Source organism: Carettochelys insculpta, chromosome 13, assembly GCF_033958435.1.
Source record: "Carettochelys insculpta isolate YL-2023 chromosome 13, ASM3395843v1, whole genome shotgun sequence".
NCBI classification, from domain to species: domain Eukaryota; kingdom Metazoa; phylum Chordata; order Testudines; family Carettochelyidae; genus Carettochelys; species Carettochelys insculpta.
This window is the reverse complement of record NC_134149.1, coordinates 45,863,957-45,876,688: the sequence shown is the minus strand read 5'-3', so window position 1 is coordinate 45,876,688 and position 12,732 is coordinate 45,863,957. Positions and strand designations below refer to the sequence as shown.

At 52.7% G+C, this 12,732-nt stretch overlaps 1 protein-coding gene across 1 annotated transcript; it reads right to left on the bottom strand.

Annotated features, from left to right (window-relative positions):
• Positions 1–3,564: 3,564 nt before the first annotated feature.
• On the bottom strand, positions 3,565–9,241 carry SMIM9 (small integral membrane protein 9). The gene is made up of 3 exons (XM_075008177.1): positions 8,897–9,241; positions 5,797–5,926; positions 3,565–3,779 (listed from the first exon to the last, which is right to left on the bottom strand). The coding sequence occupies exons 1-3, from the start codon at positions 9,135–9,137 to the stop codon at positions 3,764–3,766; spliced, it is 387 nt and encodes a 128-aa protein (XP_074864278.1). The 5' UTR covers positions 9,138–9,241; the 3' UTR covers positions 3,565–3,763.
• Positions 9,242–12,732: the final 3,491 nt, after the last annotated feature.

Below are 12,732 nucleotides of genomic sequence, written 5' to 3'. Positions count from 1 at the left end.
ACATTTCAAGAAAGATGTGGAGAAACTGGAGAATGTCTAGAGAAGAGGTGAAAGCAACAGAGGTGATGTTGTGGTTGGTCTCTGCTATAAACTGCCAGATCAGGTAGATGATTTCTTCAGACAACTAAGAGAAGCTTCCAAATCACAGGCCCTGCTTCTCATGGGAGATTTTAATCACCTGGACATTTGTTGGGAGACCAATACAGCAGCACATAGACAATCCAGGAAGTTTTTGGAGAATGTTGGAAATAACTTCTTGGTACAAGTGCTGATGGAACCAGCCAGGAGCCATGTGCAACTTGACCTGCTGCTCGCAAACAGGGATGAACTACTAGGAAAAATAGGAGTGGGTGGCAACTTGGACTGCAGCAACCATGAGATGGTAGATTTCAGAATCCTGACAAAAGGAAGAAAGGTGAGCAGTAAAATACAGACCCTTGATTTCAAATGAGCAAACTTTGACTCCCTAAGAGAACTGATGGGCCGGATCCTTTGGGAAATGGATATGAAGGGGGAAGGAGTTCAGGAGAACTGGCAGTATTTGAAAGAAGTCTTACTGAAGGCACAGGAACAAACCATCCCAATGTGCAGTAAGAAAAGCAAACATGGTAGGCAACCAGCTTGGTTTAACAGGGAAATCCTTGTGGAGCTCAAATTCAAAAGGGATACGTATAAGAAGTGGAAACGTGGACAGATGACTAAGGAGGAGTATAAATATATGGCTGGAGAATGCCAGGGAGTAACCAGAAAAGTGAAAGTACAACTGGAATTGCAGCTAGCAAGGAATGTGAAGAGTAACAAGAAAGGTTTCTACAGACTGGTTAATAATAAGAGGGTTATCAGAGAGGTTGTGGATGAGGGGGGTACCCAAATGACAGCTGTTGTGGGGAAGGCTGAAGTACTCAATGCTTCTTCTGCCTCAGTCTTCATGGACAAGATCAGTTCCCAACCTGCAGCACTAGGCAGTGCAGTACGGGAAGCAGGTGGGCAGCCCTCGATAGGGAAAGAACAGGTTAAGAGCTACTTAGAAAAGCTAGTAGAACACAAATCTATGGGCCCAGATTTAATGCATCCAAGGGTGTTGAGGAAATTGAAAGATGTCATTGCAGACACTTTGGCTATTATCTTTGAAAACTTGTGGCAATCAGGAGAGATCCCAGATGATTGGAAAATGGCAAAAGTAGAGCCCATCTTTAAAAAGGGAAAGGAGAACAATCCAGGGAACTATAGACTGGTCAGCCTGACCTCAGACCCCAGAAAAATCATGGAGGGGGATCCTCAAGGAATCTATTCTGGAGTACTTAGAAGAGGGGAACATGATCGAGTAGTCAACATGGATTCACCAAGGGCAAGTTGTGCCTGACCAATCTGATTAGCTCCTATGATGAGGTAACTGGCTCTGTAGACATGGGGAAGTCAGTGGATGTGATACACCTTGACTTCAGCAAAGCTTTTGATACAGTCTCCGACAACATTCTTGCCCATACGTTAGGGAAGTATGGATTGGACACATGGACTCTAAGATGGATAGAAAGCTGGCTTGATGGCCAGGCCCAACGGGTACTGATCAATGGCTCAGTGTCTGGCTGGTGGTCAGTTTCAAGTGGAGTGCCACAAGGATCAGTTCTAGGGCCAGTATCGTTCAACATCTTTATTCATGATCTGTATGAGGGGATGGATTGCACTCTCAGCAAATCTGTGGATGACACTGAGCTAGGGGGTCAGGTGGATAGGTTGGAGGGTAGGGACAGGATCCAGAGTGAACTAGATAAATAGGAGGATTGGGCCAAAATAAATCTGACGCAGTTTAACAAGAAGAGCAGAGTCCTGCACTTGGGATGGAAGAATCCCAAGCGTTGTTACAGGCTGGGGACTGACTGGCAAAGTAGCAGTGCATCAGAAAAGGACCTGGAGATTACTGTGGATGAGAGGCTGCAAACAAGTCAACACTGTGCCCTTGTAGCCAAGAAGGCTAACGGCATATTGGGGTGCATTAAGAGAAGCATTTCCAGCAGATCTAGAGAAGTTATTGTTCCCCTCTACTTGGCACTGGTGAGGCCACATCTGGAGTTTGAGTCCAGTTCTGGGGCCTCCGTTATAGAAAGGATGTGGATGCATTGGAGCAGGTTCAGTGGAGGGCAACAAAAATGATTAGGGGGTTGAAGCAAACGACCTTTGAGGAGAGGCTGAGGGATCTGGGCTTATTTAGTTTGTGGAAGAGAAGACTGAGGGGCAATTTGATAGCAGCCTTCAACATCCTCAAAGGGGGTACTAAAGAGGAGTTAGGCCTAGGGATGTGGTGGCAGGTTTGTGGGATGGGGGATAATGCTTGGGGATAGGGGCACAGATTTGGGGACTGAGGGCTGAGGTGGGTAAAGCCTGGAGATGGGGGGGCAGGTTTGGGGGCTGACGGGGTAGATTTTTCCATTGCCAAATAAAATTGGAAAACACTGGTATAGACATATCCTAAGGAAAGCTTAGCTTTCAGTGAGAGTACTGTTCTGTTGTCCTGTGTGTGCCAGCCAGCAATGAGTCCAACAGCTGTGTCCCCTTTGATTTATTGCCTGACTGCACCTTGCACAGAGTAAAGTTACCAAGAGCTTCCGGTTGAAAGATGCTCAGGTTAAAAAATCATTTTTGGTTTAGTTTAATTTCCTGAAGTGACTTAATTGACATCAAGACCATGTCTACACTAGCCCAAAACTTGGAAATGACCATGCAAATGGCCATTTCAAAGATTACTAATGAATTGCTGAAATACATATTCAGCGCGTCATTAGCATGTGGGCGGCCGTGGCACTTCAAAATTGCCGCGGCACTTTGAAATTGCTGCGGCTCGTTGCCGCATGGCTTGTCCAGACAGGGGTCCTTTTTGAAATCCCCCAGGAACTTTGAAATACCCTTATTCCTATCTGCTGACTTTAAGTTTCAAGTTTAAGTTCCTATCTGCTGATAGGAATAAGGGGATTTCGAAGTTGGTGGGGTCCTTTCAAAAAGGACCCCCATCTGAACGAGCTGCGCAGCAGCGAGCCGCCACCCACATGCTAATGAGGCGCTGAATGTGTATTTCAGCACTTCATTAGTAATCTTCGAAATGGCCATTTGCATGGCCATTTTGAAGTTTTGGACTAGTGTAGACGTAGTCCAAGTGAATTAATGAAACTTAATGTCAATTAAGAATTAAACTTAATTCAGGTCACTTTAATTCTGAGTACAAGCATCCACACAGGGACTTAATGCAATTTAACTAATCCACTTTCAAGTTATTTCAGGCCTGTTCTACCCTTACAACTGATGTCACCACAGCTCTCCACGTTCTTGACTGACAGGGCTACTCTGTTCTCAGTCCCAGAGTACAGGCAGTGAGAATGCCTCAGCTGCCTTTGTGCGGAGTGATGAAGCCCTGCTGTCAGCGTAGGCTCTGACTGCACCATGAGGTTTCACTGGCACAGGTACAGTTTACTCCCACTAATGCAGATACACCCTCAGATTAGCCTTCCTGAGTGTCTCCATGTAGACAAGCCCTAAGTTATCTGGAAATAAGAAATTCAGTTTGGGTGTTGGGAGAATGTTTTTCTTTAAAAGAAAACCACCACTGTGACAAGAACCTAAGTGACCGCACCGACTGAGCCGCCTGTGGAAGTGCACGTCTAGAGCGTCCTGGGGGGCGTTCCTTCAGTGAGCCATGTGCCTCAGGGCCCAGCTGGCATCTCGTTGCTGAGCTGAGAGAACACAGACACACCTGGAAGTGCCACTGGTCTTTTCAGTCCAACAGAACCCTGAGAAACCAACGGAGAAGAACGTAAGTCCCCAAAGGGAAGAAAAATGGGGAGACACAGATGAGGATGAGGAACGAAAATAAGACTCAAAGTCTACAACTTTCCCCTGCCTGATGGAGTAATGCTCCTGGCCACGGCATTGAAAAGCCAGTGAGCTGTAGGCGTGGGACAAGGATGAGGCGGCTTGTTCTGGGTTACTAAGACCATACAGTTCTCAGAGGACATGCCAGGACCTGCGGTGGGGGCTACTGGTCACACATCTGACTCAGGGTGATGCCTGGGGTGGGTGAGGAGGTACATGCCCCCAAAATGTTCTGGGTGGGAGGGGCAAGGGGCTAGTCAGTGGAAGGCCAGAACCGCCTCTGCACTCACTGGCCAGTGACAGGGGGAGCAGAGTGAGTTGGGGGCTACATTGCTCCATTTCCCGCACTGCCACATGTGAGTTCAGGGGCTGGACCCCCACTGCCACACGAGTCCCCCAGGTCACATCGCTCGGTGGGAGGAGGCTGGGGGAAGAAGGAAGGTGGGGATGGGACCAGAGCAAGGGAGAGGTGGGAGAGGGCAAAGAGAAGCAGGATCTGTGGTGAAGGGGGTAGTCTCTTTCTGGGCTGCAGGGGGCAGTCGCATAGTCCGTGGCCTCCCCGTCCGTGGCGCCTGTTGTGAATAGACTAAAGCAAGCCAGATTCTCCACGACACGGCGCCCAGCGCTCTGGCTCCACACATGCTGTGTTTCAAGGAACGGAAATCAATTGTTCCCCCATCACACTGGTCCCTGCAGGAGCGGAGTGCCACATTCTGCAGCCTGGCTAACACTGGGCTCGGCTGTTTACTCTCTCAGCCTCTCGCCAGCTGCAGAAGGTGTGCAGCAGAGCGTCTTGCCATGGGGTGGGGGGTAAAAGTATGTGAAAGGCAGGTCACAGATGGGCAGGGGGAGGTTTGCAGCCATCCCCAGGCTAATTTGTTCCAGTCCCAGACCAGCCCTCCATGGACGCTGTCTCCTGCACAGGGGAGCTTAACCGCTGCTGACGAGCACTCCACGGTGGTTCTCAACTGATTTGCTTGTGCTCCCCTTTCTTGTGTCTCCAGCGCTTTATATGCCTCCCCTGCCCCCCCATCGCACAAGCCCATGGCGGGGGGGGGGCAGTTTTGAAGGCAGCAACAGCTCCAGCAGCAGAGGGGGAGCCAGGGTGGTAGGAGGTGGCAGGGACGAGCAAACTTTTTACATCAGGTCCCACGTTTTGTCCCTGCAATTAGCTGCCCCCAACCTGTGGGAGGACCCCAGGAAGGGATTGGGGTGGGATGCTGGGGGGCTCCTGAGGGGGCCCTGAAGTGGGAGGGGTGCTTGGGGAGGGTACCTGGGGGGCTCAAGGTTGTGCTGTGTTGAGCAGTGGTGGCACGAGGCTGGCGGTGGCCCTGCATCCCCACGGGCAGCACTCACTGCACACCAGCATCTCAGGGGACGCCCGGGGGTCAGCGTGCCATGGGCCGCGGGGGCCAAGGCGGATGCCTTACCAGGCTGGGAGCTCACCGGGTCGACCCCACCGCTTGACTCAGGGCCTCTGCATGTTCCTGGCCCAGCGGAGGAGGCGGTGGTGTCGTTCCCTCAGCGGCGGCAGTGGGGGAAGAAGTAAAGGTCTGGGGAGGCAGTGGAGGCCATGGGACGGGGGAGGAGGAGCCGATCGTGCTTCGTCCTCCTTACAAAACATCGCCCCCCCCACTTGGCACACCCCTGTGGTCTGGCATCGCCACCCTCACTTCTCCGCTGCTGTTGGCGGCCGCAGTGCCTTCAGAGCCAGGCACCAGGCCAGCTGCCGCTCCCCGAAAGCTTTCCACGTCCCCCAGGGCACACGCCCCCAGCCTGAGAAGCTCTGAAGAGCAATGAAGCTGCCAACCACGGTCTTCATCCCAGAGTGGTGGACAAGAGGAAGCTCGTCCTTGTTCCTGGGGAGGGGTACCTGCTTTACACAAACACCAGCTGGCCAGAGGGGCTGCACCCCATGTGCTGTGCCTCACTTACGTCATGCAGCAGAGAAGGAGCATGATCCCCAGGGCCAGCGGGAAGGCGTACAGAGCTGCCCGGGGGAAGGACTCTCGGATGTGGATCCAGAGATCGTCCATGTAGGCTGCCAGCCAGGACCTGCGGATGCCTGCAGAGGTGACACACTCCAGTCAGCAAAAGGAGCAAGGGGAAAAGAAGAAAACCTGCTACACGAACGCCCTTGGCCAAAAGCACTGCAGGGGGAGAAGGTGTGTGGTAGCCAGCCCATTCTGCGTGCGAGCCACTGAGGGACCAGAGCAATGAGTCTCTGCTGATGCCCCACATGCCCAGGTGGTTTTCTCACCCACCGTGTCTCTCGGCCACCTGAGGGTGAAGACTGGGGCTGGAATATAGCACCACGTGACGCAGTGGGAACAGAACAGGGCCCAGGGCATCTCTGGGTCACTTGTCTCCATGTACACCAGGCAGGGTCGTGTCTAGCAGCCTACATGAAACAAGCTGCCTGGCTGGCAACACAGGAGGGTTTGACACAGCAGCACCTAGAGACACATCCTCTGGACACCTGTGAGCAATGGAGCTCCAGAGCCCACGTGGCTTTCCTTGGCAGACTCCTTGGTCCCAGAGTCCCATGGGGGCTGGACCCTGGAAGGCCAATGCATTTGCCGGGAAGTGTTAAAGGCCCTTTTCCCTACTCGCTGAGACGGGGTTGCTCAGGTGACGTAGGGACACCTCGATGCAGTTAAGGGCTGCCTGGGGCCTTTGAAAGCCCTCCTGGGAGAGGGAAGCCCAAGAGCAAGGGAGAAAAAGGAAACACCTGTGTGGGTGAAAGGCCATGCTCCTTCCCATAGGGTGACAGCCAGACTGGAGCACCTGGAGGATGAGACCCCAGGGCACCCACCAGGCTCACACCTGCCCCCAGTGAGAAGGGCAGCAAAAGAGCCCTGCCCCTGGGGTTTTGCTTCCCATGTGTTTGGTGGAGGATCAGCCCCTAGGACAGCCCTGGAAATGCAACCAAGGGTGCCCAGAAGGGGGAGGCAAGCCGTGACGGAGTGGGGCTGAGTGCCCTGGTCCCATCGTTAGCAGCGGGAGGGCCGAGGTGGCTAAGGCCAATGAGAGAAAAGCAGCACCTTGCCATCATGGACATTTGGGAGGAGGTGGCTCTGCCTCACCAGGGTCTGGAACCTGGAAGGCGGGAGTGGGGAAAGGTGGAACTGCCTTGCTAGCCTTCCGAAAGCCTAGAACATCTCTGAAGGTTCATCTGCCCAGGGACTACGTTAATTCAAATTCACTCTTACATTGGTGAGTTAAACTCATTAAAACCCTGTTGTTCAGCATTAACATGGCCTTGCTTCGGGTTAATTTATTCTGTAAGTTAAGCAAAATAGAACTAAGGGCACTTTAATTCTGAATGAGAGTGTCTACACAGGAGTTCAGGCAGTTTAACTCGTTCTCTTGAAATCTCCACCTTTAGTTAATTCCAATTAACTTTCCTGAGTGTTCCCGTGTAGACAGACCCTAACACAGTACTAATTGTTACGTGCTGGGTGCTTCTTGAAGGTTTTGTTTTGTTTCATTTTTGTTTGTTTATTTTTTAAACAGAGGCCCAGAGGATGTGTTCATAGAATCCCAGAGTTGGAAGGGACCTCAGGAAGCCATCCAGTCCAGCCCCCTGCCCCAAGCAGGATCAACCCCAACTAAATCATCCCAGGCAGGACCTTGTCCAGCCGGGACTTCAAAACCTCTAGGGATGGAGATTCCACCACCTCTCTAGGCAACACATTCCAGTGCCTCACCACCCTGCTGGGGAAAAAGTTTTTCCTAACATCCAACCTACCCCTCTGCCTGTGTAACTTCAGACCATTGCTCCTTGTTCTGCCCCCTGTCACCACTGAGAACAGTATTGCTGACCTAAGCAGTTATTTCAGGCTCTCCGTGAGATTTTTCAAAAACATAGATTTAGCAAAGGACCAAGGTTTGGAACTTACTCTGAAGCACAAACAGTAGAATAACAGCAATTCAGCCCCTGCTCCTTTTGCCACGGTTGACCCTTCACAGCCCATAGTTGTTAACTAGTAGAACTAAGAATACACTGTACCTTTTCATTCGCCTTAGCTTGTACCTGTTCTTTTCCATTATAGGGAACAAGAGTGCAAGGTGGGGAGATACGTCTAACGTTAGTGCCCTGGATGCAGATTACTTTTCCTTCTGTGCAGGTCTATCAAAGAGCCGGTCCTGAACTCTGAGCCCTTCTTACAGAGGAACTGCAGGGCCTCTGGCGGGTGGGGAAACCAGTTACACGCTGCCCCTTGGAACCTCCCTGGGCCGTCCCCCTTGAGCTGTGGGGGAGGCAGGGGAGGAGCTAGCTCTGGCAGGTTTGTTAATGACATCACCACTCCCCCATCTGGCTGGGACTAACCTGCCCCCTTGGCAGCTGTTTTAGCAGGGAACGGAGCTCCTCTCTTGTGCCTGGAATTGGCTACCCCTGGGTCCAAGCTGGGGTACAGACCTGGGGCCAATGTCAGAGACGCTGTTATGGAGACACTGGGAACGTACAGCTCCACAGCTGCCAACCCTGACCCTTCCTCCAGCACTGGACTGACTCCAAGGGAACAAGCCGCACACCCATCCACCGCCTCAGCCTGCTGAGCCCTGACCTCAGGGGTTAAAAGTGCCACCTGTGAGCACTACCGAGGGACCCAGCCATCCCACAGAGCTAGAGGGGTGGGCCCTGTCTCCGCATCAGCAGGTCTCCGACTTGGGCAGCCTGAGGACCCCACGTCAGCTTCTAGTTTTCCCTGGTGGCACTCAACCCCGCTCAGCCCTGGGCTGCAGCCCCTCCCCATCTCTGCCCCCAGACCCTGCCCCTGCCGCCCCTGCGCCCCTCTCTACCCCCTCCCATGGGACCTGTCCCCACTCCTGCGGCATGCTGCTGACCAGCTGGGGCGGGGTGGGGCGTGGCGGGCTTGCAGGAGGCACAGAGAGTGGGGGTGGAGGAGGAGGAGTTGACCGGCAGGACTGGCAGCCCTGGACGTGACTCACAGACCCACTGGAGAGCCTCCCCAGTTTGAGAACTGCTGCTTTACGTAATGTGGGTGTAGCTGCTGTGGCTGCTACTTACCTTGACTTTGGTGGCCTGGGTCTCCTCTCCCTCCAACAGCAAAGGGGTGAACTTTCTCCTTCTCTTGCAAAGCCAGAAGTCTCCCTGGGACCGGCTTCTGGGCCCCCTGCTCCCTGCTGCTGAAGAGGTGCCTGGATGGCTGGGAGATGACCTCACGCTTGCTGGGGGGCTGGTCACAGGAGGCAGCGGCAATCAGACAGAGCAGCAGAGGAATCACAACCTTGTGCAACAGCAGTGGCATGGCTTCTTCCTGTCCAGGGACTTCTCTCAGGGCTGGAGTCTCCTCCCTGGTTCAGTGGGCCCCTCACACACTTGCTCTGACCCTCATCTTGGGCTTTAGGGATCTTTGACCAGAAGAAGACTGAACCGTTGACACGGGCTGGGTTTTGTTAAGCTGAGAAAAGACTCACCAAGTTACTAAGGGGAAATTTTCCCAACCCCGTTCCCTGTATTATGGCAGCAGAACTGGTCTGAGATCAGCATGCTGGTGAGGAACTACCCACACAGGGTCAAAGCCCAGAGATGTCCATGACACCTTTCCACCATTTTCAGTGGCTTTTGGACAGGCCCAAATAATGCACAGCTGCACCTGTGACACCTGGTCGGCTGTGCTCAGGCAGGTTATGCCAGAGCAAATTGAAGCCCACCTCTGAAAGCAGCCCCTTGATTCCCTGGTCCCTGGCTAGCCAATCAGATGGGCTTTTAAGTGTGTTTCGCGCCAGTAAGAGCATCTCACTAAGGCTGCATCTACCCTACAAGCTAAAATCACCTTTATTAAAGTTGATTTGTTAATACCAGGTTTTATCAATTCAGTTTTGAGCATCCTCAAGGTCCCACAGGCTCGCCACAAAAATCAACTTCTTGCTGCGCACACAAGTCACCAAAATCGACTGTTGCAGCAGTGTGTTGTGGTAACCTACCCCACAGTTCCCTGAGCCCCATGGCATTCTGGGTATTTCCACTGGTGCAGCATGAGAAAAAAAATGCCCCACAAGCAGCTGTGGGTATCTGATGACATCTTTCCACATTTCATTCCCTTCTTTCCCCTGCCGTGTTAAACAAATGTCCCTTTTTCCAACGGGAGCTGGCTTGCCTGCATAAGAGATGTGCTTTTAATAACTGGGGGGAGTGGAGGGGTAGTAAAGTGCTTAGGAAAGGTTAGAAAAAATGGGATGCAAAAGCACTGGTTCTTTGGAGGCTTGGATCTGGATTTAGACCTCCTGGCAAAGAAGACCCTCAGCTCAATAATTTTGTCTCAGATGCCAGCCACTCTAGTGACAAATTTCTGAGTGTGCCCGAAGAGCAGAGCTACAAGCTGCTGTGCAAACACCCTTGTGCCCTCCTTTCCAGCCAGCATTAGACACGGCACACCAGGCAGGCGGCCAAGACTCCCTGGGCCCTCAAGGAATCATCCAGAGGGGTCCCAAGAACCAGCCCAGGGCACCAAAAGGCAGTTCCCTCCTGGACTGGGTGAAAGGTGCAGACCTACCTGGACCTGTGGGACAAGGAGGATCTACTCCAAGACCCCAAGGTGAAGCACCGCAATGCCCAAGCCTACATCAGATGGCCACGACCCTGGCAGAACAAGGCCACCCGCTGCCGCAGCCTGGAGGACGTCCAGGCGAAGCTGAAGGAGGCCCAGCAGGGCTACACCTGGGCCCAGGATGCTGCCCGACACTCTGGGGCAGAACCCACCACCTGCCCCTATTACCAGCTGGGCCCAGGCTTGCAGCTGGGTTTAGACCTCCTGGCAAAAGAGTTCCTCAGAACAAGAATTTTCATCCTGGCGCCCACTGCAGAACCTGGGCCTGCCTGTGTAAGTAGTAGACACGAGCACCAGTCTGAAAATGCAATGCAGCATAAAGCCAATTGTGGCTCGGGTGGTTGCTGCGAGCCCTACGTGGAGAAATGTGGTTATTGTGGAGCTACCAGATTGCCTTCAATGGCCTGTGGATCAGACCCATACAAAATTTTGGTCTCAAAGGACAGTCACTCTAGTGACAAAGTTTTTTCTTCTGTTGATCAAAAAGGCCTCCTGGTGCCCCAGGGCACTCCCTGGCCACAGTAATCAATGCTGTACAGTACCTGCCTCTGGCCCTTCTGAAAGCCGCTGGGAGCCCATGGAACCTTGTGGCAGGACCCACCACCTGCCCCTGTGCCCACCATGCCCAGAGGAAAGTGTTGGATCTGTATTTAGACCTCCTGGCAAAGGTCCTCAGAGCAATAATTTCTGCCCTTGCACCCCATCCATAATCTAGAAATGTGCATCTAAGTACCCACGGGTGTTACGCTGAATGTCCACCCAATCGACTTTCGATGGCACTTCCTGTGCCTACGGGTAATGGGGAACCAGGGGTTAATTATGGAGAGGGAGCCCGAGAAACGGCTGCCACACTGGACTGAGTACAGTTTAAATCCTTTAATGATGAGCCATTGGAGGGCAAGTCTGGTCCCAGCCCCTGCCTTTGGGTTCTTGATACTCTTAAGCCAGCCCCCGACTATTAGCTGCCAAGGGAGGCTTCCCCGCAGGTGTCTGCAAGGCCCCCAAATATCACAGCCTCCGGAGACTTTCCCCATGTGGCTGCCAGCCCCCGAATATCTTAGCCGCTGAGGGAGACACCTCCTGGGCGGCCACAAGGCTCCCAAATAGGTGCCAGCCTCCAAGTATCTTTAGCTGCCGATGGAGACTCCCCCCCTGGCAGCTCCAGGACCCCCTTTGCATGCAAGCTGCCCGAAGCATGTTCTTTTATCGGTTCAGGGTCAAGCCACATGATGTGTCTGAGCACGGGACAGTTCCAGACTGCGTGGCACTTCTGGGGGAGGGAAGGGAGGGGATGTGGGGGGGCAGGACAAAATGTAAACAGCTGAAAAGAAGTTTTTGGTCCTATCATACAAGCGCAACCGCCACCCACAGCCTGGCTGCCACGTGGTGGGGGGGGCGCTGCAGCGGAAGACAGGGAGGCAGGAAAAAAAGACAGCTGGCAGAACACAGAACCACAGACCCCGCAGCTGAGCAACAGCAAAGAAAGAAGATTTTTCAGCCTCTCATGACCCTACAGCCATGGGCTTCCAGGTGCCGAACTGAAATGGGATCCCTGTTGTCTAATTCCTCTGCACCTGAGAGAAGTGGAGATGAGGAGGCCAGAGCGGAGAACTGTGGGGCATCGTGGGGCACAAACCAGACATCTCTGAGGGCTAATTAATTCAATTTAAAGAGATGTGGCATCCTCACTACCCTGCATTTGGAATTTTAAATTCAAACTGAACGCTACACCGGTCAGGTGACTACGATATTATGATACCAACGTTGCGTCGATTTTAGCGCTCCATAAATCGAGTGAATGGAATTTACGTGAAGACAGGCACTTGGTAAAATGTGGCTAAATGACTTAAAATCACTATTATCTCGTAGTGTAGACAAAGCCATTGAAAGACCCTGAAGTTATAACCCAGAGGCAGGCCTGAGCTACAAAGCTGAGGTTCCAACAGCTCCACTGTTTGGACAAGCCAACAGCCAGGAGTCGGATGTTTACAGAACGATCCCTGGGATCACACTGAATGCAGAGATAACCAGCAACTGTGTTGTTCCGAGCACTTATCACAAAGACCCCCTTGTTCATCCCTAGGGGAAGCAGGGCTGCTTGGGTTCATGCTTCCCTTAGCCTAAGAGTGCACAAGACAGGCTCCTAACCATGAAAATGCTGCTGTGGGAACCACTTAATGCAGAGAGCAAACTGCAGATCTTCAGTTAACCACTGTACAAACAGCAGGGAAGAGCAGAATTACTCTGAAATACAAGGCCAACCGTTGAGGGTCATAGCCCAGATCGAAAAGAA